A 24,253-nucleotide genomic window follows, 5' to 3' on the forward strand; every position below is an offset into this window, starting at 1 on the left:
ACCTCAGGAACTAGAGGTAGAAATGCCAGAACCACAATTGAGAAATGCCCTGAGCCAGTGGCAGAAGTACTGAGCAAGGTGATGGGCAGGCGAGTGACCCAAGAAGAAGGCGATAAAAGGGTTGGGATGCCCACACCCCTGGAAGGTAAGGGACTGAAGCTTAAGGCACTTCTCTATGAATTTCACAGTTTTATAAAAGGTCAGAGATGGCTGATGTACATTGGCTGTTCCATACAGCAATTTGCCGTTTCCACATGATTCTTCCAGGGTCAAGTCACTTGCTCTATTTACATATATTTCTATGGAATTCAGAAATTCCTACAAACGGTGTAGTTGGAATCAACAAGTTTTATTCTCTCTAGTCATTTCCCCTCAAAACAAATACACCAGGGTGTTGTTTGTTTTTAGATGTTATTCTTTTACAAATTTTTTTTGTGGAAGGAAAATGCTTCTTGAAGGTGAACTAGCTCGTGCCTTACTTATTATTTTAAACTGAAGAGAATAAATATTTAAAGTCACAATTCTAAGTGTTTGCTTAGCTGTGTTATTTTATTTGCTGTTGACTTTAGTTGGATCATGCATGAATGGTTCCAAGAGTCCTGTGGATTTAGTAGTAACATTGTTTGTATACATTTGGGGTAGCTTGAAGAAAAGAAAAGGAATTCACATCTTAAATGAGTCAGCGTCTAGGTCAGCTCAGGTTGTTCTATCCAGAATATCACAGGGGCTTCCCTAGTGGTTGTAGATCCACTGGCCCATGCAGGTGGCATGGGTCTGATCCCTGATCTGGGAAGATCCACATGCCTTGGAGCAACTAAGCCCATGCACCACAGCTATTGAGCCTGTGCTCCAGAGCTCTCAAGCTGCAACCACTGAAGCCCACATATGCCCTGTGCTCCGCAAAAAGAGAAAGCACCATGGTGAGAAGCCTGTGCATCACAGTGAAGGGAGGCCCCGCTTGCCACAACTAGAGAAAGCCTGCTCGCAGCAATGAAGAACACGCATAGCCAGAAATAAACAAATAAATCTTAAAAAAAAAGAATGCCATAGAGAATGCGGCTTATACAACTGATGTTTATTTCTCCCAATTTTGGAGGCTGGGAAATCCAAGATCAAGGTGCCAGCTGACTTGGTGTCTGATTTCTTGATTTTAGAAGGTGTTCCTTCTAGTGCTCAAAGGGTGGAGAATAGAAACATCATCTCTCTCATGTCTCTTCTTAGAAGGGCACTAATCCCGTCACAAAGGGCTTCCCTGGCGGCTCAGTGGTAAAAAATCTGTCTGCAATGCAAGAGACTCAGGTTCGATCCTTGGGTCGGGAAGATCCCCTGGAGAAGGAAATGGCAACCCACTCCAGTATCCTTGCCTGGAGAATCCCATGGACAGAGGAGCCCAGTGGGCTACAGTCCACGGGATCACAAGAGTCGGGCATGACTAAGCGACTAAACCACCAACCACCAATCCCATCACAAGGGCCCCAGCCTCACGCCCTCATCCCTTCCCCAGCATCGCACCTCCTAGTGCCATCACCTTGGGGGTTTGATTTAGGTTTCAGCATATGAATTCGGAGGGACACAAGCTTTCTGCCCGTAGCATTCAGGACAGCCAAGATATAAACGTAAAGAAAATGAAACCTGTCTGTAGTCCACCTGTGGGGACACATGATTCAACTAAAGATCTAATGTTTCATCTGATAGAAACAGAGGTGATCGCTCCCAGAGACCAGCACCACGCGGCCCAGAGTGATCGAGGTTCAGGAAGGGTTGTCCTCCCAACGCATACGCCCTGCATACTAAACTAGCAAACCAGCGAAAAGGCAAATGGAAGATAAAGCATCTAATGAGTAGAGAACTTCAGTCCGTTTTATTCAGGGAATGTGAAACTACGTCTGGAGACCCTTAAAGACAACACATGGAGATGCCTCTCTTTTTCAGGTGAGGGAGAGGATTAGGAACCCGGGGTTGGAGGCTTGCTAGAGAGCCCAGCCTAGCAATAGTTAGGACTCACTGACATTAGTGATGAACTAACTTGAGGTTTAAACCCTCATTATTGCAACAGACTTCTCTAGCTCGTTGAACTGCTCATTGAGTATCCTTGACCCCACATTATTTTTAAATGCTCAAGGAAAATGAATGATTGTCCAGACGACGACATTGCATCAAAGCTAATGAATGCATCCTGGAGACTCAGCCTGGTCCTGCTCTAGGTCTTGTATGATGTGGGGGAAATCACCCACCTGCCCCCTGCCTCATGGCCCGCCCTGCAGAACAGAATCCCTCCTTGCCACTGCATTTACAGTAAGCCCTCTACATACAGACCTTCAAGTTGTGCGCTTACGAGCTTTCAAAGATTCACACGTGCTTCTGTATACCAGCTGTACTGCTGCACTTTTCAAGATACTCTAAGATTAAAAAGGTCTCATTTCTTTACAATTATTTTTTAAATTAATTTTATTGGAGCATAGTTGCTTTATTTTTTGTGTTTGTTTTGTATGTACTATTTGAGTGAAAAGCGTTATAAATCTATTACAGTACAGTCCTATATAGCCGATTGTGTTACTTGGGTACCTGGACCCACCTGGACTGATGAACAAACTGGACTTACAAACGCGCTCTCAGAACGGAACTCGTTTGTATGTAGGGGACTTAAGCTTATTTGAAAAGATCTTGCGCTTCACGACACAAGTGACCAACAGAAAATATGACATTTTTTTCTATCAAGTTAAAAACAAAAAAAACAAACCTGAAGGATAACTTTGGTGTGGAGTTGGGGGCCCACAAATCTCACAGTCTCTGGCTGAAACAGAAAATGTCCTGGTACATACTTATTGCAAAAAAGAAAAAAGAGAAGATATACAATGGAAGAGGAGAAGAAAGAAAAGTGGGATGTGTCTAAAGTAAAAACGTTAACATGAAATTTCAACCTAATACTTTTACAAAATGGATTTTTTTTCCCCCTGAATAGGTGAGTAAGGGAGGGGCGCCTCATTGTAGTATCTAGTCCTGTAGGAATAGCTTCTTGTCTTGTCTGCAGCTGAGGCCACGCCTGGAACACAGAGCCTGGCTCCTGGCCCAGTGGCCGCAGGGTCATCTGCCCAGCTGGGGCTGAGGTCTACGGAACAGAAAGGACCCTGCAGAGCCTGCCCAGGCCCCTGCCAGCCCACCTCCCGCTCTTCCTCTCCCTCTGAAATATGGAATCAGCTGTTGGCGGCCTGGACTGGTGCGTTCACACCGCGGGCACGGAAGGAGGCAGCCGAGTTGAGTCCAAAATAAGACAGCTGCCGGCTCTGGTCTGGTGGGCTCCCGGCGTGGAGAGGCTCAGAGACCCCGAGACAGAACCGACCACCCCCCCAGCCCGCAGCCCCCGGCTCAGCCTCAGCACCACTTCACCTCCTGCAGGCACCTGGTCCGCAGAAACACGGGCAGCTCATGTTGCTGCTCACATGTTTCCCACGGGAGGGCCAAGATGATAAACAATTTTCTTAACTCTGATTTCTCTCCAAGCGCTGCCGGCTTCCATATGGCATGGAAGTTCTAGAGTCACTCCCTCCTGGACGGGACCGCCATGAAACCAGCACAAAAGCCTTTATTCTATTCAGTCTGCCATTAAAATATTCCATTTCTCTGACCCAAATCTTTCCGCCCCCGCTGCTGGCTGCCGGGCTCTCCATGTCCATGTGCGCCCTGACAGCTGTGAGGGCCAGACTTACAGGACGACCTCTGTGGTCCAGAGAAGACCAAGCGGAGCACAAGCTGGGGGCAAGAAAAGACGTCCCGAGGCCACTACCGGCCTCCCGTCCCCCTGATGACACAGCAGGCTTCACAGCTCCCGCAAGAAGGGTGACGTCACTGACTTCTGAGATCACCCCCGACCCCTGACTGTAACCTGTCCTGACGGAATCACATGTGTCCCCAGCCCCTCGCTCACACTGACTTCCGGCCTCGAGGGTCTGGGATGTGGGTCCCTTAGATCTGTAAGCCCATTGTCCATGCTTCCTGCTGAGAGTTTGATCCCTGTAGGTCGGCTCTGGGCTGATCCAATCCCTCCCCATCCCCATTCTGCAAGAGCCTAACTCATCGCCTCCTGGGGACCTCGATCGAACCAGGCTGGAAGCAGGACCAGGCTGAAAGAGCCAAGTAGAAGATTCATCGTGCAGCTGGCCGGCACTCCAGCTCCGAGACGGGCCAGTGAAATATTCCCATGTGGGCCGCCCTTTTTATTATCAGCTTTCCGGAATAAATAGGAGAATTTCACCAGCAAAAGACAAGGGGTTTACAGAGCCTGTTAGAAGAATGTTGATATCTGGAATGCAGTGTTTCTATTTTGAATTGACTTTTTTTTTTAAATGAAAACAAATTTTCAAGGGTAAGACATCACAGCAGAAGAAAATCCTCTGCTAAAGCCAGGCCGAGGGGTTTACAGTGATCCAGTCTGTGTGCTGTTTGCAATACTGGGGGCGCTGAGCCCAGGGAAAGGCTCCCCTGAGGCAGAGGTTGGCCGCATGTCTGGAGGACGCAGCCAGACTAGGAGGAGAGATCCCTAAGCATTAGTATGAGGCGCAGAGCAGAGTGCCCAAACTTGGCCATTTCCACAGAGAACACAGACCAGACCTTCCTTCATCAGTCACCTTGGGGTCGGCGGTGAGATGGACAAGCCAGATGGGACAAGATAGAGACTTGCTTTTAGCTGTGACTGGTCCCTTGGTGCCACCATCTTTCTCTACTGGAGATGAGGGAGGTGGGGAAAGGGGAAAATCCCACCCTCCCTTCAGGGTCCTGACCCGACTCTCTTTTCAAGCAGACAGCAGACCTCCCCACCACTAGGGCTGAGGTCAGGGTGGTGGCTACCAGCCAAGAACCAGACCACGGGGTCCCCTGCCGTGCACTCCTGCGCTCCGGCTGTGCCGTCAGAGCCCCCGGGAGGGGCCGGGGCCAAAGGTGGTCTCGGAGTCGAAAGGATGGGCTGCCAGGTAGTCCTTGTACTCCCCGTCGATCAGGCTGGCAGCGTTGTTCCGGGCAAACCAGCAGTCCACCTGCTCCTCCCCGTTGTAGATCCTCCTCTGCTTCCAGACCACCGGGACCTGGTGACCTTTAACCTCAAGGACGGCCTCCGACATCTCCCCTGCCTCGGGAACCGGAGGATGGCCAGGGCTCTTGCTGAGCCCTGTGAGTCTGGCCTCCCGCTTCAGGAATTGACCTGAGAGGGCACAAAAGACATCAGGTCTAGGTCAAGTGCGAGCAACGCGGTTGAACAACACCTGACTTCGATTCGGGCGCTGGTGACTGACATATGCCCAGCTGTGACCCAGAGGAAGGGGATGTATGACATCATTATCAAGGTGGTGACTGCGATCCTGGGCTGGACCCCCCCCCCCAGAGGCACCTGCACCAGTGTCTGGAGGAGGTGTAGGGAGGAGAGATCTGAGGCTATGTTCGTCGCAGCCTCCACTTCTGGAAGCCAACACAGGAAAAGATGCCCCACCTGCAAACAGAGATGCCCCGGGGGGCATCCCTGGTGGTCCAGCAGCTAAGACTCCGCACTCCCAATGCAGGGAGCCTGGGTTCGATCCCTGATCAGGGAACTAGATCCCGAATGCTGCAATTAAGACCTGGTGCAGCTAAATAAATATTTAAATAAACAAACAAAACCAGGGTGGCTGGTGGCTCAGTGGTAAAGAATCCGCCTGCCGATGCAGGGGACATTGGTTTAATCCCGGATCCAGGAAGATCCCACATACCTTGGACCAAGTAAGCCGGTGCTCCACAGCTATTGGGCATGTGCTCTAGAGCCGGCAGCCACAGCTCCCGCAGCCCACTCACCCTACAGCCTGTGCTTGGCCACGAGGGAAACCATTGCAACCAGAAGCCTGAGCGCTGCAACCGGAGAAAAGCCCATGCAGCAACCAAGACCCAGCGCAGCCAAAAATAAACATTTAAAAATTATAAAATAGAAACACAGATACCCAGTCTCCTACTGAGGTAGGAGGATGAGATGGGGGTGAATAAATAGAGGAGGAGGGTCCAGTCTTTCCCGCCCCGCTCCCCCTGCCCCGGGGACCTCGGACGTGTATACACTAATTGGGTGTGGGAAGCAGTGTCGGAATTCTCCAGGTCAAGCCAGGACATCGCAGAGGCCGAGGAAACCAAGCTCTGTGTCCACGAGAGGAGCTCGCGCTTGGCAGGCAGGCTGCACTGAGACATCCAGCTAGAGTGCCAGGAAATCCTGCGTTCTAAACCCGGCCCTGGCAGCGGCCCCCTCCTTACTTGTGGGCAAAGGGCCCACATGAAATGGCACGTGGAGGGAAGCCAGGCAGAGCGGGCCCACCAGATGCTGGGCCGTGGGCAGCCCTGGGTTTGCACGTTCTCCCTGAGACTAAAGAACCAGACCTGGAGAGAAGGATGGCCCACCTCTTTGCTCCCTTTCCCCGAAGGTGACTGAAAATTAATAAAGTTCATACCTACTCTAGAAAGTAATGATGAAGCAAGAAATACACTTTTCACACTAATGTGAAAAGATACGTGCACCCCAAAGTTCACAGCAGTACTATTTACAACTGCCACGATAAAGACGAAACCTGAGTGTCCATCACCTGATGAATGGATAAAGATGTGGTGTATGTACAATGGAATACTACTCAGCCATGAAAAAGCATGAAATTTTCCCATTTGCAGCAACTCTGTCCATGGAATTCTCCAGGCAAGACTACTGGAGTGGGTAGCCATTGCCTTCTCCAGGGGATCTTCCCGATCCAGGGACTGAACCCGGGTCACCTGCATTGCAGGCAGGTTCTTTACCATCTGAGCCACCAGGCAAGCCACAAAAACATTGTTAGAAAGAAAAAAAAAGAGATAGAGGAAGAAATAGACTTTTCATAAGCTACATAAAGACCACATTCCTGGATTTCCCTAGTGGTCCAGTGGTTAAAAATCCTCCTACCAACGGCGGCGACACGGGTTTGATCCCTGGTCTGGGAAGATCCCACATGCCTTGGTGCAACCAAGTCCATGCACCACGACTACTGAAGCCCATGTGCCTAGGGCCCATGCTCTGCAACAAGAGAAGTCACCACAATGAGAAACCTGAGCAACGCCACAACTGGAGAACAGCCTCCGCTTGCCACAACTAGAGAAAAGCTCACGCCCAGCAACAAACACCCAGCGCAGCCAAAATAGAAATTTAAAAAAGAGACCACAATTCTCTGGCATTTCTCAGCCAAGTCAAGGCATGGGCAGCGTCAGGCTCACCTTGGGAAATTGAACTCTGTGCTGTGACCGTCATGGGGAGCAGCAGCCACCTACCTAACAGGCCGTGGCAGTTGCCGGAGAGGCCTTGGCTGTTGGCGATGTAGAAGCCCAGGTGGTTACGCTGGTAAGGGGCTGGCTTTTTGTAGAGGTGGAGGAGGATGACAAAGGCCACGGTGCCCTGGATGCTGACGGTGACGTTGGCATTGGCAGACATGGACACCTCCAGCCCCCGGCGCCCCACGATCGTGCTCTGGTTGCAGGGGAGGACCAGCCTGTCCCCACCATCCACGATGACTCTGCTGGGTGTGATCTCCAGGTAAGATCTCTCCGGCTTGTTGACGAGGATGGTGATGGTTCGGAAGTAGGTGCGCTGCTTCTTGTGGCCGTTTGGAGGAGCAGGGGCCCCAATCAACTCTCCGTTCACCGTCACACCTCAAAGGCGGAGGGGGAGAGAGCAGCGGTTAGACAAAGTGACCCCAATTTCACATGAAGACATCTCATTAGAATTTCCTTCTTCTCCTGTGTTTCTAGAGCCAAGAATTTCAGCTCTCATGTAGGGACCACTGAGTGCCTAGTGAATGAATGAATGAATGCAGGAACGTATAAGTGATTTTTGGCCAATGCCCTAGGTAGAAGAAGCTGATGCAGGTTTCCATGAAAATATACACACTCCTATATATAAAACAGATAAAACAACAAGGACCTATTATAGAGCACAGAGACCTCTGCTCAATAATCTGTAATGGCCTGTATGGGAAAAAGAAGCCCAAAGTAGGCTGGACACCGAAGCATTGATGCTTTTGAACTGTGGTGTTGGAGAAGACTCTTGAGAGTCCCTTGGACTGCAAGGAGATCCAACCAGTCCATCCTAAAGGAGATCAGTCCTGAATAGTCATTGGAAGGACTGATGCTAAAGCTGGAGCTCCGATACTTTGGCCACCTGATGGGAAAAGCTGACTCATTGGAAAACGCCCTGCTGCTGGGAAAGATTGAGGGCAGGAGGAGAAGGGGATGACAGAGCATATGAGATGATTGGATGGCATCACTCACTCAATGAACATGAGTTTGAGCAAGCTCCAGGAGATAATGAAGGACAGGGAAGCCTGGCGTGCTGCAGGCCATGGGGTTGCAAGGAGTCAGACACAACTTAGCAACTGAACAACATATGGGAAAAGCATCTTAAAAAAAAAAAAAAAGAAGAGTGGATATATGTATGTGTAGGACTGATTCACTTTGCTGCACACTTGAAACTAAAACAGCATTGTAAATCAACTATACTCCAACAAAAATTTAAAAGTGAAAAAAAAAGTTAAAAAATAGAAAATAAAAGGGGGTTGACATGTTTGTCTGCTTTTGTTCCAAAAACTCTCGTGTGGCCCTGACACAGTATTTCTGATCCACTAGTTTCCACTACTCCTGATTTGAAGACTCTGGGACACCATGAGCAGTTGGGTAAAATGCAAAGATCCAGTTCAGTTCAGTCACTCAGTCATGTCCGACTCTTTGCGACCCCATGGACTACAGCACACCAGGCCTCCCTGTCCATCACCAACTCCCAGAGTTTACTCAACTCATATGCATTGAGTTGGTGATGCCATCCAACCATCTCATCCTCTGTCATTCCCTTCTCCGTCTGCCCTCAATCTTTCCCAGCATCAAGGTCTTCTCAAATGAGTCAGTTCTTCGAATCAGGTGGCGAAAGTATTGGAGTTACAGCTTCAGCATCAGTCCTTCCAATGAATATTCAGGACTGATTTCCTTTAGGATGGACTGGTTGGATCTTTAGCAGTCCAAGGGACTCTCAAGAGTCTTCTCCAACACCACAGTTCAAAAGCATCAATTCTTTAGTGCTCAGCTTTCTTTATAGTCCAACTCTCATATCCATACATGACTACTGGAAAAACCATCACTTTGACTAGAGGGACCTTTGTTGGCAAAGTAAGATCTCTGCTTTTTAAGATGCTGTCTAGGTTGGTCATAGTTTTTCTTCCAAAGAGCAAGCGTCTTTTAATTTCATGGCTGCAGTCACCATCTGCAGTGATTTGGGAGCCCCCCAAAACAAAGTTTGTCACTGTTTCCACTGTTTCCCCATCTATTTGCTATGAAGTGATGGGACCAGATGCCATGACACCATGAGGAGTGGGGTAAAATGCAAAGATTAGGATTTATTTATTTCTAGTCCACAAACGCAGGATCTTCTACTTTCCCGGCAGAACTCACCAGAGTCCGCGTGATCGGAGACCAGCCTCAGGATGTGCCCGGGTTCTCCATCGATGTTGAAACAGACAGTGAGGTTGCTCAAGGGGAAATCCACAACAAAGTGGGGGTCTCCATCCGCTGCCAGGCCAGGGCAAGAACGGGAGAGAAAAAGAAAGAAGAGACATTGATTGGGCACCTTCCCTGTGTAAGCACTCTTTTCCTATGTCTCTTGTGTTGTTGACTTAACCCTGTCAATGGCAGGTCCTCTGTGTCAACACGAGGAAGACGACTGGGAGATGAAGAGATGCAGTGGTCGCACAGGTAGCTTGTGGAAAGTAAATATTTGAATGCAGGTCCCCTAAATTCAAATCCAATGCTCCTGTCACGACACTGCAGTCAGCGGGGCCTCTCACTCTACACCCCCATGACTACTGAACCCACGTTCTTCAATTCCCTATGTGGCTGCTCCTAACCCCTTCTGTCGGCTTGGACCAGCCTAGTGGAGATGTGGATGAGAACTTCCTGTCCTGTGACTGGAGAGCCAAGGCCCTAGAGACATTCCCAGAGCCAGTTGGACAGAGCCCTTGCGTGAGTGGCAATGACTGAGCCCAATTTAGAGCTGGTGACAAGTGAAGGACGTCAGTCAGCAATGACCATGGCAACTCCTTCTCTGGGTCCCACTGACTTTACCGCTCTCAAAATTATGTCCGCAGATGAGACCACAACGCTTGGCTGGTCCTGCACCTCGCCTGTTCCCCTCGTATTCACCTCTGCTAAAGATGGATGGTCTTGCCTCTCACTGTACAGACAAAATATTTCCCAAGAGTCTACATCTGTTCACTTTTTCCACAAGACTGGAGAGTTCGTTTCTCTCTCTATACCAAACACAACATGTTCCTGAATTCCCCTCTACTTCATGTGTACATGCATATGCATGTACAGGACTGATTTTCCTGTATATGTATACATTCCACCATTTGTACACGGTGAGGGGTGGTGGGCCAGGAGTTCGGTGTTTTCAAGCTATGAGCCAATTAAGGGTCTTGGAGGAACTGCTGAGAAACCCGTTCTGCCCCCAGCCTGACTCAGAGGGGCCTCTGGAAGAATCTGGCTGATCTCACTGTAAAGTGCCTCAAGCATCCAGTGAAGGACAATGTAATAAAGACATACAAGGTACTGGTCTTTTGTAGATGAAAAAATGACAACCACTGAAGATAAAAGCGCATATTTTTGGCACTCTGTGGGTATGCATATAACTATGTGGCAGTTCTCTGAGAGCGTCTTGTGCTCACACCACATCATTTGTACTCAAATCTTCCAAATTCCTTTACAAGGGAAGATGTTGCTTGCTCCAAAAAAACAGAGGAGAGGTCTGGAAGTCATTACTCTGCTCAGTATCCAAGAGGAAAATTTTCTTGCATTCCATAACGCGTGTGTGCTCAAAGGAATGACACCCTACCCACGGGGACAGTGTGTTTCCTCTATCCAGAGCTAATCTCCAGACTGTCCCTGGCCATGCCAACCTGCATGCCCGGTACATCAGCAGCAAGGCAATAAGGAGGGCTTACAAAGGCAGATGTGTACATTTGAAGAATAAAGCCCAGCACGTGGGTCATTATTTCATCCAGATTTTTATTATAATCCCAGGAAGCTGGCCAAGGGAAATTTTGTTGTATTGTTATCTGTGCTTCCCTTCCAAAGCCAAGGATTATGAAAATAATAAAATAATAATGTTTAAAAAGTGTGCACTGTGGCAGATAACTGTAACACCAGAAGCTGGAAGCGAGCATACTTCAGATCTCTAAAAACAAACGTCTTTTCAACTCAATTACGATGCACGTGTGTCTCCGTCCAACCCATCCGTCTACCAGGGCTCCTGATAGGGTCCTCAGGACCTATGTGATGGTGTAATGACAACTGGAGTTTTGAGAACTGCCCCCACGCTGCACACTTGAGGTAGATAAATATAGGTCCTCACATCTTGTTCTGTGAGCTGATCTAACTGGCTTCAGGGAATTCCCGGTCATCTTAGTCCTAAATATCTCAACTCTCAGTCACACACAAGCATATCCTTTCCTTTACCTGATGTTTTGGAGATTTTAATCCTTGGGTTGTATGGTTTCTTGACAGCAGGTCCTAGAGAGGAGAAAGAAGAGACCCAACATTGTTATTTATTAAAGAGGAGGAAGTGAGAAATATAGAGAGTTGAGATGAGTCAAATACAGCTTTCAATACATTTGTGACCATTTAAAAATATTTGTTTTACAGGAGGAGCTTGGCCTCCCAACACAAAGTGAAGGTGTAACATAAGGAGAGGTAACTATTTTATTCCTTTATAAATTAAATAATATTCTTCGTGCTTGTGATTTCTGTGTATATGATAGGGGAAAATGCAGAAAATAGTCTATAGTTATGGGGGAGGGGGAAAGCAGAATGGTTTAATGGGGACAGAGTTTTAGATTTGCAAGATGAAAAGCTTCTGGAGATCTGTTTCACAAGGATGTGAGTATACTTGACACTCCTGAGCTGTAGACTTAAAGATGGTTACAATGTAGGGGACAGACTGGCCTGGCCAAGAGGGAGGGGTCGGGGTGGGAGGCTGGGGTCAGCAGACGTAAGCTTTTACATGTAAAATGGATAAACAGCAAGGCCCTACTGCATAGCACAGAGAACCATATTCAATATCCTATGATAAGCCATAACGGAAAAGACTAAAAATAAAGAATGTACATAAGCATAACTGAATCACTTTGCTGTTTGGCAGAAATCAACACTGCTTTGCAAATCAACTACATGTCAATTTAAAAAAAAAGAATGGAAAAACGGCTATGATGGTAAATGTTTCTTAACATGTTTTTTTTGTAAAATAGCACTTTACAACAACCAAAAAGATACAAAAATGTAAAAGAAAAAGATACTCATGACACTCCAGGTCTAGAGCTGTGAGTGTAAACACAATTCACAAAGCAGCAGCAAAAATAAGTATTAAAGAATAACCCAAAAGTAAATTACTTTCTGTCAATAAAATAAAGTTAATACCTTGTTTCGGGCTGTCTGTATTAACAGGATTATGCTCCTCTGATGTTTCTGCTTCACTGATTTTTGCACCCAGAAAATGAATGTCACAGTACCTGAGTGTTTTAAGTGCCCCCTTCTCTAACTGACCCCTCATCAGCAGGATGTGGACAGAATCAGATCTAACACACGGGAGAAGTGACTTCTCAGTCTGGATGCCTGCTTTGGGAGCCTTAAGCTGTCACAGACACTCAGAAAATCTTAAAATTAAAAAATCATCAGAGCTTTAAACAAAAGGAGGAAACTGTCCTGAATACTAACTGATGCTTCAGGAAAATTTTATGTCTAATGAGTCTTTTGCTCAATCAGTTGGCTATTCCCTCATCTGTGTTCTTGGCCCTCTGAGTCCTGTGTCATTTATGAGTTTGCCATCTCCTGAAGCTGTAGAAATTTGAGTTACTAACATCAAATCAAGATGTTACTCAAAAAAAGCCATTTTCCCTGGATGTGGCACAGATCTTGGAGCGTGAACTCACAGCACCACGCAACTTACTTATTCTTCATCCTTTTCACCAGAATGAATATTGTCCTAGTTTTGCCAAGACAAGCTCCACTCTTTCTAAAAATGTGATGTAGCATTTTTCACCTCTCCATCAGGGTCTGCACTTTTCGATAAATTTCTAGTTCTGCACTCCTCATGGGAGAGAGTATCTAACATATGTAGAACACTCATTATGTACTTATGCTGCCCATTAATCCTTGCAACAGCCCTTCAGGAAAGACATCACTATCTACATTTTACAGGTGAGAGAATAGGAGCTCAGAGAGGTTCAGAAACCTGCCCCAGGCCACAGCTGGCTAGGAGGAGCCATGAGCTGAAACCCTCTGGATCCTAAGGTTGTGCTCTCTCCACCGTGGTTCTCTCCAGGTGATTCTCAGAGTTTAGAATATGAGGATCACGTGAAGCCCAGGGTTCATGTCAATTCCCTCACCTTAGGACATGTGAACCCAGCAGGAAGTTAATAAAAACGTCACATCTGAAAAAAGTACTGTTTTCCACAAGCAGATAGTAGTGAGAATATAACCCTTCGCTTTGGTTGAATTACTTTTCCTACCCTTTTCCCATTTTTTTTTTTTGGCTGCACCTTGAGACATGTGGGATCTTAGTTTCCTGACCAGGGATTGAATCTGTGCCCTTTGCATTGAAAAGCTGATTCTTAATCACTGGAGAACCAGGGAAGTCCCTCTTATTCTTGTTTCTATTAATTTCCCCTGAAAAATAGCACTGGGACAAATAATAAAAAATTTCTGCTTCAACTCTGGATTCTGTTATATAGAAGAACTTAGTTTCTCCTATATAATTTAAATAATATCTATAACAAAATTTCACGAATTTTATTTCATTGTAAACAAAATCATTAAAAATTAAATAATAAAAAATAATAAAAAGTAAAATTCATAAAATTTACAAGACATGGGCTATGACAAACCTAGACAGTGTATTAAAAAGCAGACATCACTCTGTTGAAAAAGGTCTGTATAGTCACAGCTATGGTTCTTCCAGTAGTCATGTATGGATGTGAGAGTTAGACAATACAGAAGACTGAGTGCCAAAGAATTGATGCTTTCAAACTGTGGTGTTGGAGAAGACTCTTGGGAGTCCCCTGGATAGCAAAGAGATCAAACCAGTCAATCCTAAGGGAAATCAACCCCGAACGTCCATTGGAAGGACTGATGCTGAAGCTCCAATACTTTGGCCACCTGATAAGAAGAGCTGACTCATTGGAAAAGACCCTGATGCTGGGAAAGACTGAAGGTAGGAGGAGAAGGGGGTGGCAGAGGATGAGATGGTTGGATGGCATCATCGGCTCAATGGACATGAGTTTGGGCAAGCTTGGGGAGACAGTGAAGGACAGGGAAGCCTGGCGTGCTGCAGTCTATGGGCTCACAAATAGTTGAGCACAACTGAGTGACTGAATAACGAAATACAATATATAGTAAAATTTTGTTTTATTTTACCTATTTTATCATATAAATTTTATTTTTATCGATGTAAAATCAAGCATATGCATCACATGACATAACTGAAAGGATTTACAAATATAGAAAGGTGGGCTTCCCTGGTGGTTGGGTGGATAAAAATTATACTTGAAATGCAGGGGAAACCGGTTTGAGTCCTGGTCGGGAAGGATCCCACAGGCCGCGGAGCAGCTAGGCTCATGCGCCACAACTACTGAGCCCGTGCTCCAGAGCCCAGGAGCCGCAACTACTGAGGCCACGAGCTGCAAGTACTGACGCCTGTGTGCTCCAGAGCCTGTGCTCCACAACAAGGGAAACCACCGCAAACAGGCCTGCACACCGCGACTAGAGAGTAGCCCCCACTCTCCCCAACTAGAGAAGACCCACGTGCGGCAACGAAGACCCACCACAGCCCCCAAAGTAAAACGAGTAAATCTTTAAAAACATATAGAAAGGCACTGAAAAATGAATATTTGTTTACTTGTCTGTGGCTCGTGATAGGCACTCAATATTGATGATTTATCGATAGACTGACTTTACCTTCTTGAACTTCTCTATAGCAATCCACGGTTTATAATAACAATACAAACACAAGCTAACCCACTGTTGGCTAGGAGCTGCAGGAATAGAACATTGCTTATAAAAATTATGATGTAAGAAAATAAAAGAGATGACCTCGGCCTGCAAAAGCAGCCGGAAAGGGCCATGCGGGTGCCCACCCTGGACCCTGTATGCGCTCACCTGGCTGCAGGTGTGTGCCCCGCAGGCTCTGCATCATCGTTTCGGGTCCAGTGGCCGTGGGCGTGCCGGACATGCCGTAGGCAGCCTCTGGGGTCTCTGTCCGCGGTGCTGACTTCAGCGTCATGGATGTGAAAGGGGCGAGGAAGTGGTGGTTCACGGCCAGAGCCTGGGCCTCCTGCCTCAGCCGCTCCCTCTCTGGCTCCTCGATGCTCTGCAGCCAGCCACTCAGCAGCTCTTTCAGGGTCAGGTAGCTCCAGAGGCGCTCCAGGTGGTTGGGCTCCTCCTGGCCGCGCCCCCTGGGCCTGGGGCTCTGCAGGACGTCGGTCCCCACCTTCCGGGGCTCCACGGGCACGTCCTTCTTGAGCACCACAAACTTCTTACTGTTGCTGGCCGTGACCTCCACGTGCAGCCGGTCCATTGCCCTGTCCACCAGCTTCCCCGCGATGACGATCTCCGAGCCGTTGAAGTAGTTGGGGAACAGGGTCCTGGTGGCACGCTCCACCAAGCCTCGAGGATAATCCACGCGGATGTCGGAGAGAAGCGGGGTCCTGATCTCATCATAGAACCTGGAGAAGAGGAATGGAGAGGGAGAATCAGGGCCTGCCTGGGCGGCAAGCAGGACAGGGCTTAGAGGAAACCATGGGCTATTGGGGAGGCAGTGCTGATCTTAGAAGCAGCCAAGTCCAACATTCCACCCAGAACATCTCAGACAGGAGGCTGTGCAGCAGAGGCTTGAATACTACTGGTTGACGGGGAACTCACTACCCCACAAGCTCCCCCCCGTCTCTTGTCCACTGATCTGAGGAGGACCAGGGAGCTCCTGGCAGTAAATCGCGATTTTCCTTCCTGCAAGTTCCACCCACTGGTCTCAGTTTTGCTTCTCGAGTAACACAGTGTGAATGAGGGTAATCCACCTTTAGTATTTAGATGCTGCAAGACACTGACCTTCAGATGGGTATAGGCACTGCTGCATATTCCATGAATACGCATATTCCTTCTTACCTAGCCTAATCCATCTTAGCAAATCCTCACAGAATATAATTTCAAGAATCCCTAACAGTCCTGCCAATACTTCACGTGGTTTTTCTCATTAAATTCTATCGTTTGGCCAGAATCCTCATTTCACAGGTGAGAAGATAGGCACAGAGGGTCTTAAGGCCTGAAGTCATAAGGCAGGGCCAGAATATGAACCCAGATCAGCCGGATTTTAAGATGCATAGAAACAGTGCCTGTTAACAGACTGACGATCAGATTCGGGGTCCAGTCTCACATCCAGGCCTCCCACTGAGCCTGCCCTCCCCACCCCAAGGGCATAGGCAGACTCAGGGTCCAGTCTCACGTCCAGGCCTCCGGCTGAGCCCACCCCTGCCCGCCCTCGCCCTAAGGACACAGGCAGACCACGGACCCGATGAGCTGGGCGCGGGCGTCGTGGTCTTCATGGACTCGCCGCGTGAGTCCGCAGTTCTCCAGGGACAGCTTCTCCAGCAACTTGAAGTCCACGTCGGCCCCGATGCCCACGGTGAAGATGCAGACCCGGCCCCGGGCGGCCTCCCGGGTGTTGTTGAGGATCTTGAGGGTGTGGGTCTCCCCGACGGTGGGCTTCCCGTCCGTCAGGAAGACCACGAGGGACACACTGCGGTCCTCAATGTCGTTGTGGGCCACGTAGTCGTTGAGCAGCTGGATGCCCCTCTGCAGGGCCCCGTTGATGTCCGTGCCTGCGGGACACAGAAAACGATGCTGGAGGCTTGCTGCCTCCCTCACCTGGACACATCTTCACACCCCTCCCAGGCACCTGCAGGAGTGACAGGTGGGGAGAGCAGCCCCCTGCACTCACTCCAGGTCACACAGGCAGCCTGGAAACTCCGCAGATGCAGAGTTATATAACCTCATCCTGAAGGTGTCTGATGGGTGTCCCACGTGGCTCAGTGGGTAAAGAATCTGCCTGCACACTGTTTACAACAGCTGGGACATGGGAGCAACCTAGATGTCCATCGGCAGACAAATGGATAAGAAAGTTGTGGTACATATGCACAATGGAATGTTATTCAGCCATTAAACAGAACGCATTTGAATCAGTTCTAATGAGGTGGATGAAACTGGAGCCTTTTATATAAAGTGAAGTAAGTCAGAAAGGAAAACACCAATATAGTATATTAATGCATATATATGGAATTTAGAAAGATGGTAATGATGACCCTATATGTGAGACAGCAAGAGACACAGATGTAAAAAACAGACTTTTGGACTCTGTGGGAGAAGGCGAGGGTGGGATGATTCGAGAGAGTGGCATTGAAGCATGCACGTTACCATATGTGAAACAGATCGCCAGTCCAGGTTTGATGCATGAGACAGGGTGCTCAGGGCTGGTGCCCTGGGATGACTCTGAGGGATGGGATGGGGAGGGAGGTGGGAGGGGGGTTCAGGATGGGGACACATGTGCACCTATGGCTGATTCATGTATGGCAAAAACCACCACAATATTGTAGAGTAATTCAGTTCAGTTCAGTTGCTCAGTCGTCTCCGACTCTTTGCGACCCCATGAATCACAGCATGCCAGGCCTCCCTGTCCATCACCAACTCCCAGAGTTTACTCAAACTCATGCCCATCGAGTTGGTGATGCCGTCCAACCATCTCATCCTCTGTCGTCCCCTTCTCCTCCCACCCCCCAATCCCTCCCAGCATCAGGATCTTTTCCAATGAGTCAGCTCTTCCCATCAGGTGGCCAAAGTATTGGAGTTTCAGCCTCAGCATCAGTCCTTCCAATGAACACCCAGGACTGATCTCCTTTAGGATGGACTGGTTGGATCTCCTTGCAGTCCAAGGGACTCTCAAGAGTCTTCTCCAACACCACAGTTCAAAAGCATCAATTTTTTGGTGCTCAGCTTTCTTCACAGTCCAACTCTCACATCCATACATGACCACTGGAAAAACCATAGCCTTGACCAGACGGACCTTTGTTGGCAAAGTAATGTCTCTGCTTTTAAACATGCTATCTAGGTTGGTCACAACTTTCCTTCCAAGGGTTAAGCGTCTTTTAATTTCATGGCTGCAATCACCATCTGCTGTGATTTTGGAGCCTAGAAAAATAAAGTCTGACACTGTTTCCACTGTCTCCCCATCTATTTCCCATGAGGTGATGGGACCAGATGCCAAGATCTTAGTTTTCTGAATGTTGAGCTTTAAGCCAACTTTTTCACTCTCCTCTTTCACTTTCATCAAGAGGTTTTTTAGTTCCTCTTCACTTTCTGCTATAAGGGTGGTATCATCTGCATATCTGAGGTTACTGATATTTCTCCGGGTGGTATCATCTGCATATCTGAGGTTATTGGTATTTCTCCGGCAATCTTAATTCCAGCTTGTGCTTCCTCCAATTAAAATTTAAAAAAAAGAATCTACCTGCAATGCAGGAGACATGGGTTTGATCCCTGGGTCAGGAAGATCCCTTAAAGGAGGAAATGGCAACCCACTCCAGTATTCTTGCCTGGAGAATCCCATGGACAGAGAAGCCTAGTGGGCTACAGGCCACAGGATCACAAAGAGTAGGACAAAAGGCTGAGTGACTGAGCACACATGAGGGTCTCTGATGGTGCCTCAGCCTAGGTGTCTCCATTCCCTTAGCATCACCAATCTGCACCTCTTTCGGAGAATCGCCTTGGAAAGGGCAGGAGGGTGTTGGGTGCAGGGACTTGCAGAAAGAACGCACCCCAGAGGGAAGCAGGGGGCACCAGGTGTGGAGGTGGGAATGTGGAGACCTTCCCGGGGATGTCACGTGTGGCTTGGGGCTAGAGGACGAGGATTAGAGAACTCACTCATTTTTTCAATTTTTGCTGGCATCGCCTTTCTGGCTTCCTGCCCCTTCAGGATCTCCCCTGCTCATAAGGACCCCACCAACCGAAGGCTGTCCAGTTTACACCTCCCGCCGCCCCTGCCATTTTTAATTCAGACACGCTTGTCACTAGCAGCTCTGATTAAAGCCAGGGGACAGTGTCTGCCACGGGTGCTTGGGGTAAGGCAAGATGGATGGCGGGTGGAAGGTAAATCTACCAGCCGACATGAGGCTTCTAGATTCTAAGAGTTTTGTTCAACCCTGCTGCAGCTGCTCTACCATTGCCAAGAAAAGCCAAGAGTTCTGACAGCAGACATGAACACTTATTTCCTTTTTCTGACCCCAGTGGTTATTTTTTTAAGTGGCCTTATTGACAGACCAAATATTTCGCTCATTTTAAGTACACAGTTAACGATTTTTAGTAAATGTATAAAGCTGTGTACCCATCACCACCACCCTGGCACCTGACTGGTGTGCTTTTTAATCTCCCTGCAAAATCTACCATATTTGATTGAACCAGAAAATTTCCCCCATTGCTTCACATCCTCCAGAATTTCTGCCTGAAAATATAGATGTCTGTGACTGTGCAAACACATAGCTAGTTCATTCTAAGATGCACACATGGTCCACACGTAAGGGAAACTTACAGCTGAGACAGCATGCAGCACTCCGGGTTCCCTGCTTGCCTCTCTGAGCGCCTGCCTCACCTACTTTCATGTTGCCTCTGAAGGTGTGGACGTGGACCAGAAGGCAGGTGTTTACTTCCTCTTTGATCTAGAACTTAAGTGATGATGCCGAATCTCTCACTGCACTTTAAAGCCAAGGACAGCCCCGGGCAAAGGATGTGCTTAGGTTTTCTCACGCCAGGCACAGCAGGGCTTGGCATCGAACCTCTGTTATGTTTACGCATCTCCTGCACACTTAACAAGGGGGGTGGGGAGCGGGGGCTGGGACTTCCCTGGTGGTCCCGAGGCTAAGACTCCAGGCTCCGAAGGCAGGAGGCCCGCTTTAATCTCTGGTCAGGGAACTCGATCCCACATGCCAACGCTAAGAGTTGGCATAGCACAACTAAACGATGCCTCGTGATGCAAGTAAGTCCCGGTACAGCCAAATAAAAACAAAAAATGAAAAAACAACGGGAGAGTTCCCATGGAGCCGCCCCAACCATTCCACCGAGAGCACCCCCAGGGATATTAAAGGACCACAGTGCACCAATCAGAGGGACTATTTGGGCAAAAATGGCCATGTGTGTGCGCTGAGTCGCTCAGTCGTGTCTGACTCTTGGCAAAACCTGCCAGACTGTCCATGGGGATTCTCCAGGCAAGAATGCTGGAGTGGGTTGCCATACCCTCCTCGGGGGGATCTTCCCAACCCAGGGACTGAACCCAGGTCTCCCACATTGTAGGCGGATCCTCTACCAGCTGAGCTACCAGGGAAGCCCCAAAATGACCATATCTGACAGCTAGAGAAGACTTCCTGTGTGCGGCCACAGTTCTAAGTACTTTAAATATTTTAACTCGTCCTAAAAACAAGTCCGTTATATCCTCATTTTAAAAATGAAGAAAAGGAGGTAGAGAGAGTTTAAATGCCTCAGCTAGTGGAGCTGAATTCAAATCCAGACAGTCTGGCTTCCGAATCTATGCTCATCTGATGAGGAGAGATTAATTTTCTGTTCATCTGCAGAGGTTGGGTCAATGAAGTGCTGAGACAAAAAACAAAGGGAACCAGTACGATTTCTAAGGTTTAGATTCCAAAAGAACATAACATGCACTAACTGTTTTCTAAAGCTTTATCCCCCGCCACACATGAATAGCATTCTAATAGTAAGCAGCATCTTTAAAATAAACTCATTTTAGTGCATATTCTTTAAGTAGAGACTGTATGTCAGGAGCTATGCCAGGTTGTTGCTCAGTCACTAAGTCACGTCCAGCTCTGCAACCCCATGGACTGCAGCACGCCAGGCTCCCCTGTCCTTCACCATCTCCTGGAGTTTGCTCAAACTCATGTCCTTTGAGTCTGTGATATCATCCACCATATGATCCTGTCATCCCCTTCTCCTTCCACCTTCAATCTTTCCCAGCATCAGGGTCTTTTCCAATGAGTCGGCTCCAGGAACTATGGGCTAAACAAAGATGAAGGGAAGTCTCTTTCCTCAGAGACTTCCCAATTTCCTTCCAAGAATCATCACTAAAATATTAACTCTAAAGTTTCATTTCTCGCTTCAACCAGTAAAACAATTCCTAGATCACACTGTTGTGGAAACTGGTAGGAAATCCCATCGTATCCATAAATCAAAATTCCATTCACACAAGATCAAGTTCCAAACAAAGTTCATTTGGGAAACCAGAGCTTTGCCTTGGATGGAAAATAACCAACATATGAGTGATGAGAAACTCAGACGGAAGAGGATGGACAGATCTGGGTGTTTTCTGTCTCCAGATCTCCAAAGCAGAATGACCTGAATCCCCCAGGAGACAGTGTCTGTACGGGGCCTTTAGGAAAGATGGTGAAGGTCCAGTCAACATGCCAATACTGAGCTTCTGCCAGGCGCCCACTGTCCTCAGGACGAGTTGACAGCGGGAGTAAGATCTGGGTCCAGGGTTGACGGCACTGACAGCCAGCACAGTTGGTAACACACTGTCCTGAGTCTCAGACCATCTCAGAGCTCTTTCTGGCCTTTCCCCTCACCTGCATCCTTACCTAGGCACCACCCCGTAGGCGAGGGTGCAAAGGCTCCATCACCTCTCCACCTAGAGCATCTCCCAGGCCCCCTGTGGTCTAGGAGGACTAACAGCTCAGGGGGGCGGCTCTGTCTGCTGCCTTAAGGTTCTCACATTCAAACACACAAAACACTGAATCATCCACTTGGCTTTCACTCCTGGCCCCGAAAATTGATTTACAAAAAGAGCTGCATTGTTTGGGATCCGTGAGATAAACCAGGAAAGGCTCCAAAACCGTCTATCAGGTATTTCCCCCGTAACCTATTTCACCATCTTAGTTCGGTGCCCAGAAAAGGAGACACAAGCTCCTGAGGAAAGTGCTCACCTGTTATCTCCTTTCCAGTGATCAGCGTCAACTTTCAAACCCCTGTATCACATCTCAGCAAACAGGCAAAGCGGGACATACTTACCTCCACTTGGCGACATGTGGTGGATGTAGACTTTGCCATCTCTGATGCTGTTGGGAGTAACTGACACCAAATGGTCCTTCCACACTTTGATCCGGTTGGAAAACCCAACAATATTGAAATGGTCCTGGGGTCGCAGGTCGTGTAAAATTGTGAAAAGGGCATCCTTGGTCTAGGCAAACACAAAAGCAAGGCCAGTCATGTCCCATTGCATGAGTCTACACATCCCCTGGCTTGGAAACTGCACGCTGGGGACAATCCCAGGGTTATAATGAAGTGCCTGCTCTGTAAAGCGACTTGGATAAATGTCAAGGAACTTTATCACCTAGCCGGGGAAAAAAAAAAGACTCAGTGGGAAAGAATCTGCCTGCAATGCAGGGGACTCGAGTTTGATCCCTGGGTCAGGAAGATCCCCTGGAGGAGTACATGGCAACCCACTCCAGTATTCTTGCCTGCAGAATCCCATGGACAGAGGAGCCTGGCGGGCTATGATTCGTGGGGTCACAAATGAGTCGGACAAGACTGAGCAACTAAACAACAACATGTTACAACTTTATATAAGACATGAACGTTTTTCATATATGAAATGTCCTGTCTGCTCCGATCCACATACATCAAGCCTCAAGTCTCCAGAACTTCACAACTGCTGTTCTTGAGACCTGGAGTGTTCTTCCCTACTGCCTTATGCCCCTGTTTCATCTGGAAAGTCCTTAGTCATCCTTCAAAACCCAGCTAATGTGCTATATTCTGTATTTGATACATTTCTAGCTCCTCTAAAGACAGCGGACCTTCTCTCCTCTAGGCTAGCACTGTCCTCAATGTACTTACAGAGTAACGTGCAGCACCCGTCATGACTACAGTCTGCTCTATGTCTCTCTCCCTTCCTCCAGGGAAGGCAGGTTCTGTCTATCTTTTTTTTTTTTTTTTGGTCTTCATTGTGGCACTTGGGCTTTGGGCTTTCTCTACTTGAGGAGCAAGGACCTGGTTTCCCTGAAGCACGTGGGATCCTAGTTCCCTGAACAGGGATTGAACATGCGCCCCCTGCATTGGCAGGCGGATTCTTATCCACTGGACCACCAGGGACATCCCTCCATCTATTTTCTTATCACCCAGAGCAGAGGAGAACTCCTGACACACACTAGAGAGAAGTTCAGAGGATGAACGAACACAAGGACGATTCGTGAATTACAGAGGAAGGGTGCGAATCAAAACCACCACTGGGTTTTAAGAGAGAGTGAAGCACTGTGGGCTGGAGTGACGTGAGGTGTTACAGAGAACAGAGGGGATCCGAGGATGAGGCCTGAAGGACCTGGGTACCTTGAAATACTAGGGAGGACATCCTGGAAAGAAGCCAAGGAGGTCAGAGAGATGGTTGGGGGAGCAAAGGGGAACCACAGTGAGTTCCAGAGATGCTGAGTGGGTGACAGGTGTGTGGTAAGTCAGATGGGACGTGTGGAAAGAGGAAAGAAACCATGTGAAATTGAAAACAGAAAAGCTCTGGGAGTCTCTAAAACAACAGACCTGATATTGTGAGCAGGCACTGCCTTCTCTAAACAGCATTGTTGTTGGACACGAGGTATGAGGCAGCGGATGGTCAATTACATAATAGCCATAGCAACGACCTCTGCCAGCTTTGACAGGGGTGAAGTGCACTTCACTGGAAGAGCGGAAAAGCTGGGGTTCACCCTGGATTTGTCACTGTCACTTACTACATGTGTGGTTCCGACAGACAAAGGAATACTGTATGATATCACTTATGGGTGAAGTCTAAAAACAGAACAAAATCAAACTCACAGAAAAAGAGATCAGACTTGCGACTACAGAGGCACCAGGTGGGGCTCAGCGAACTGAATGAAGGTGGTCAAAAGGTACAAAGTTCCAGCTGTGAGAGAAAGAAGTCCTGGGGAGGTAATGTACAACGTGATGACTATAGTAAACACTGTTGTACGTTATACATGAAAGTTGTCAAGAGAATATAAATCCTAACAGTTCTCATCACAAGGGAAAAATTTTTTCCTTTCAGTTTACTCAAGATGACAAATGTTCACTAAGCTTATTGTGGTAATAATTTCACAATGTGATG

The 24,253-nt window shown here is 48.0% G+C and overlaps 1 protein-coding gene across 1 annotated transcript in view; it reads right to left on the bottom strand.

Annotated features, from left to right (window-relative positions):
• Positions 1 to 328: 328 nt before the first annotated feature.
• Positions 329 to 24,253, bottom strand: part of ITIH5 (inter-alpha-trypsin inhibitor heavy chain 5) — an 87,466-nt gene continuing 63,541 nt past the window's right edge. The window contains exons 8-14 of the mRNA XM_043883489.1: positions 22,174 to 22,342; positions 16,622 to 16,931; positions 15,217 to 15,782; positions 11,524 to 11,577; positions 9,463 to 9,579; positions 7,297 to 7,674; positions 329 to 5,194 (exon numbers count right to left, since the gene is read on the bottom strand). Coding sequence (XP_043739424.1) covers positions 4,905 to 5,194; positions 7,297 to 7,674; positions 9,463 to 9,579; positions 11,524 to 11,577; positions 15,217 to 15,782; positions 16,622 to 16,931; positions 22,174 to 22,342 — 1,884 coding nt within the window. The 3' untranslated portion in view covers positions 329 to 4,904. The remainder of the gene's footprint in view (positions 5,195 to 7,296; positions 7,675 to 9,462; positions 9,580 to 11,523; positions 11,578 to 15,216; positions 15,783 to 16,621; positions 16,932 to 22,173; positions 22,343 to 24,253) is intronic.

The sequence above is a fragment of the Cervus elaphus genome, chromosome 23 (genome assembly GCF_910594005.1).
Source record: "Cervus elaphus chromosome 23, mCerEla1.1, whole genome shotgun sequence".
NCBI classification, from domain to species: Eukaryota; Metazoa; Chordata; class Mammalia; order Artiodactyla; family Cervidae; genus Cervus; species Cervus elaphus.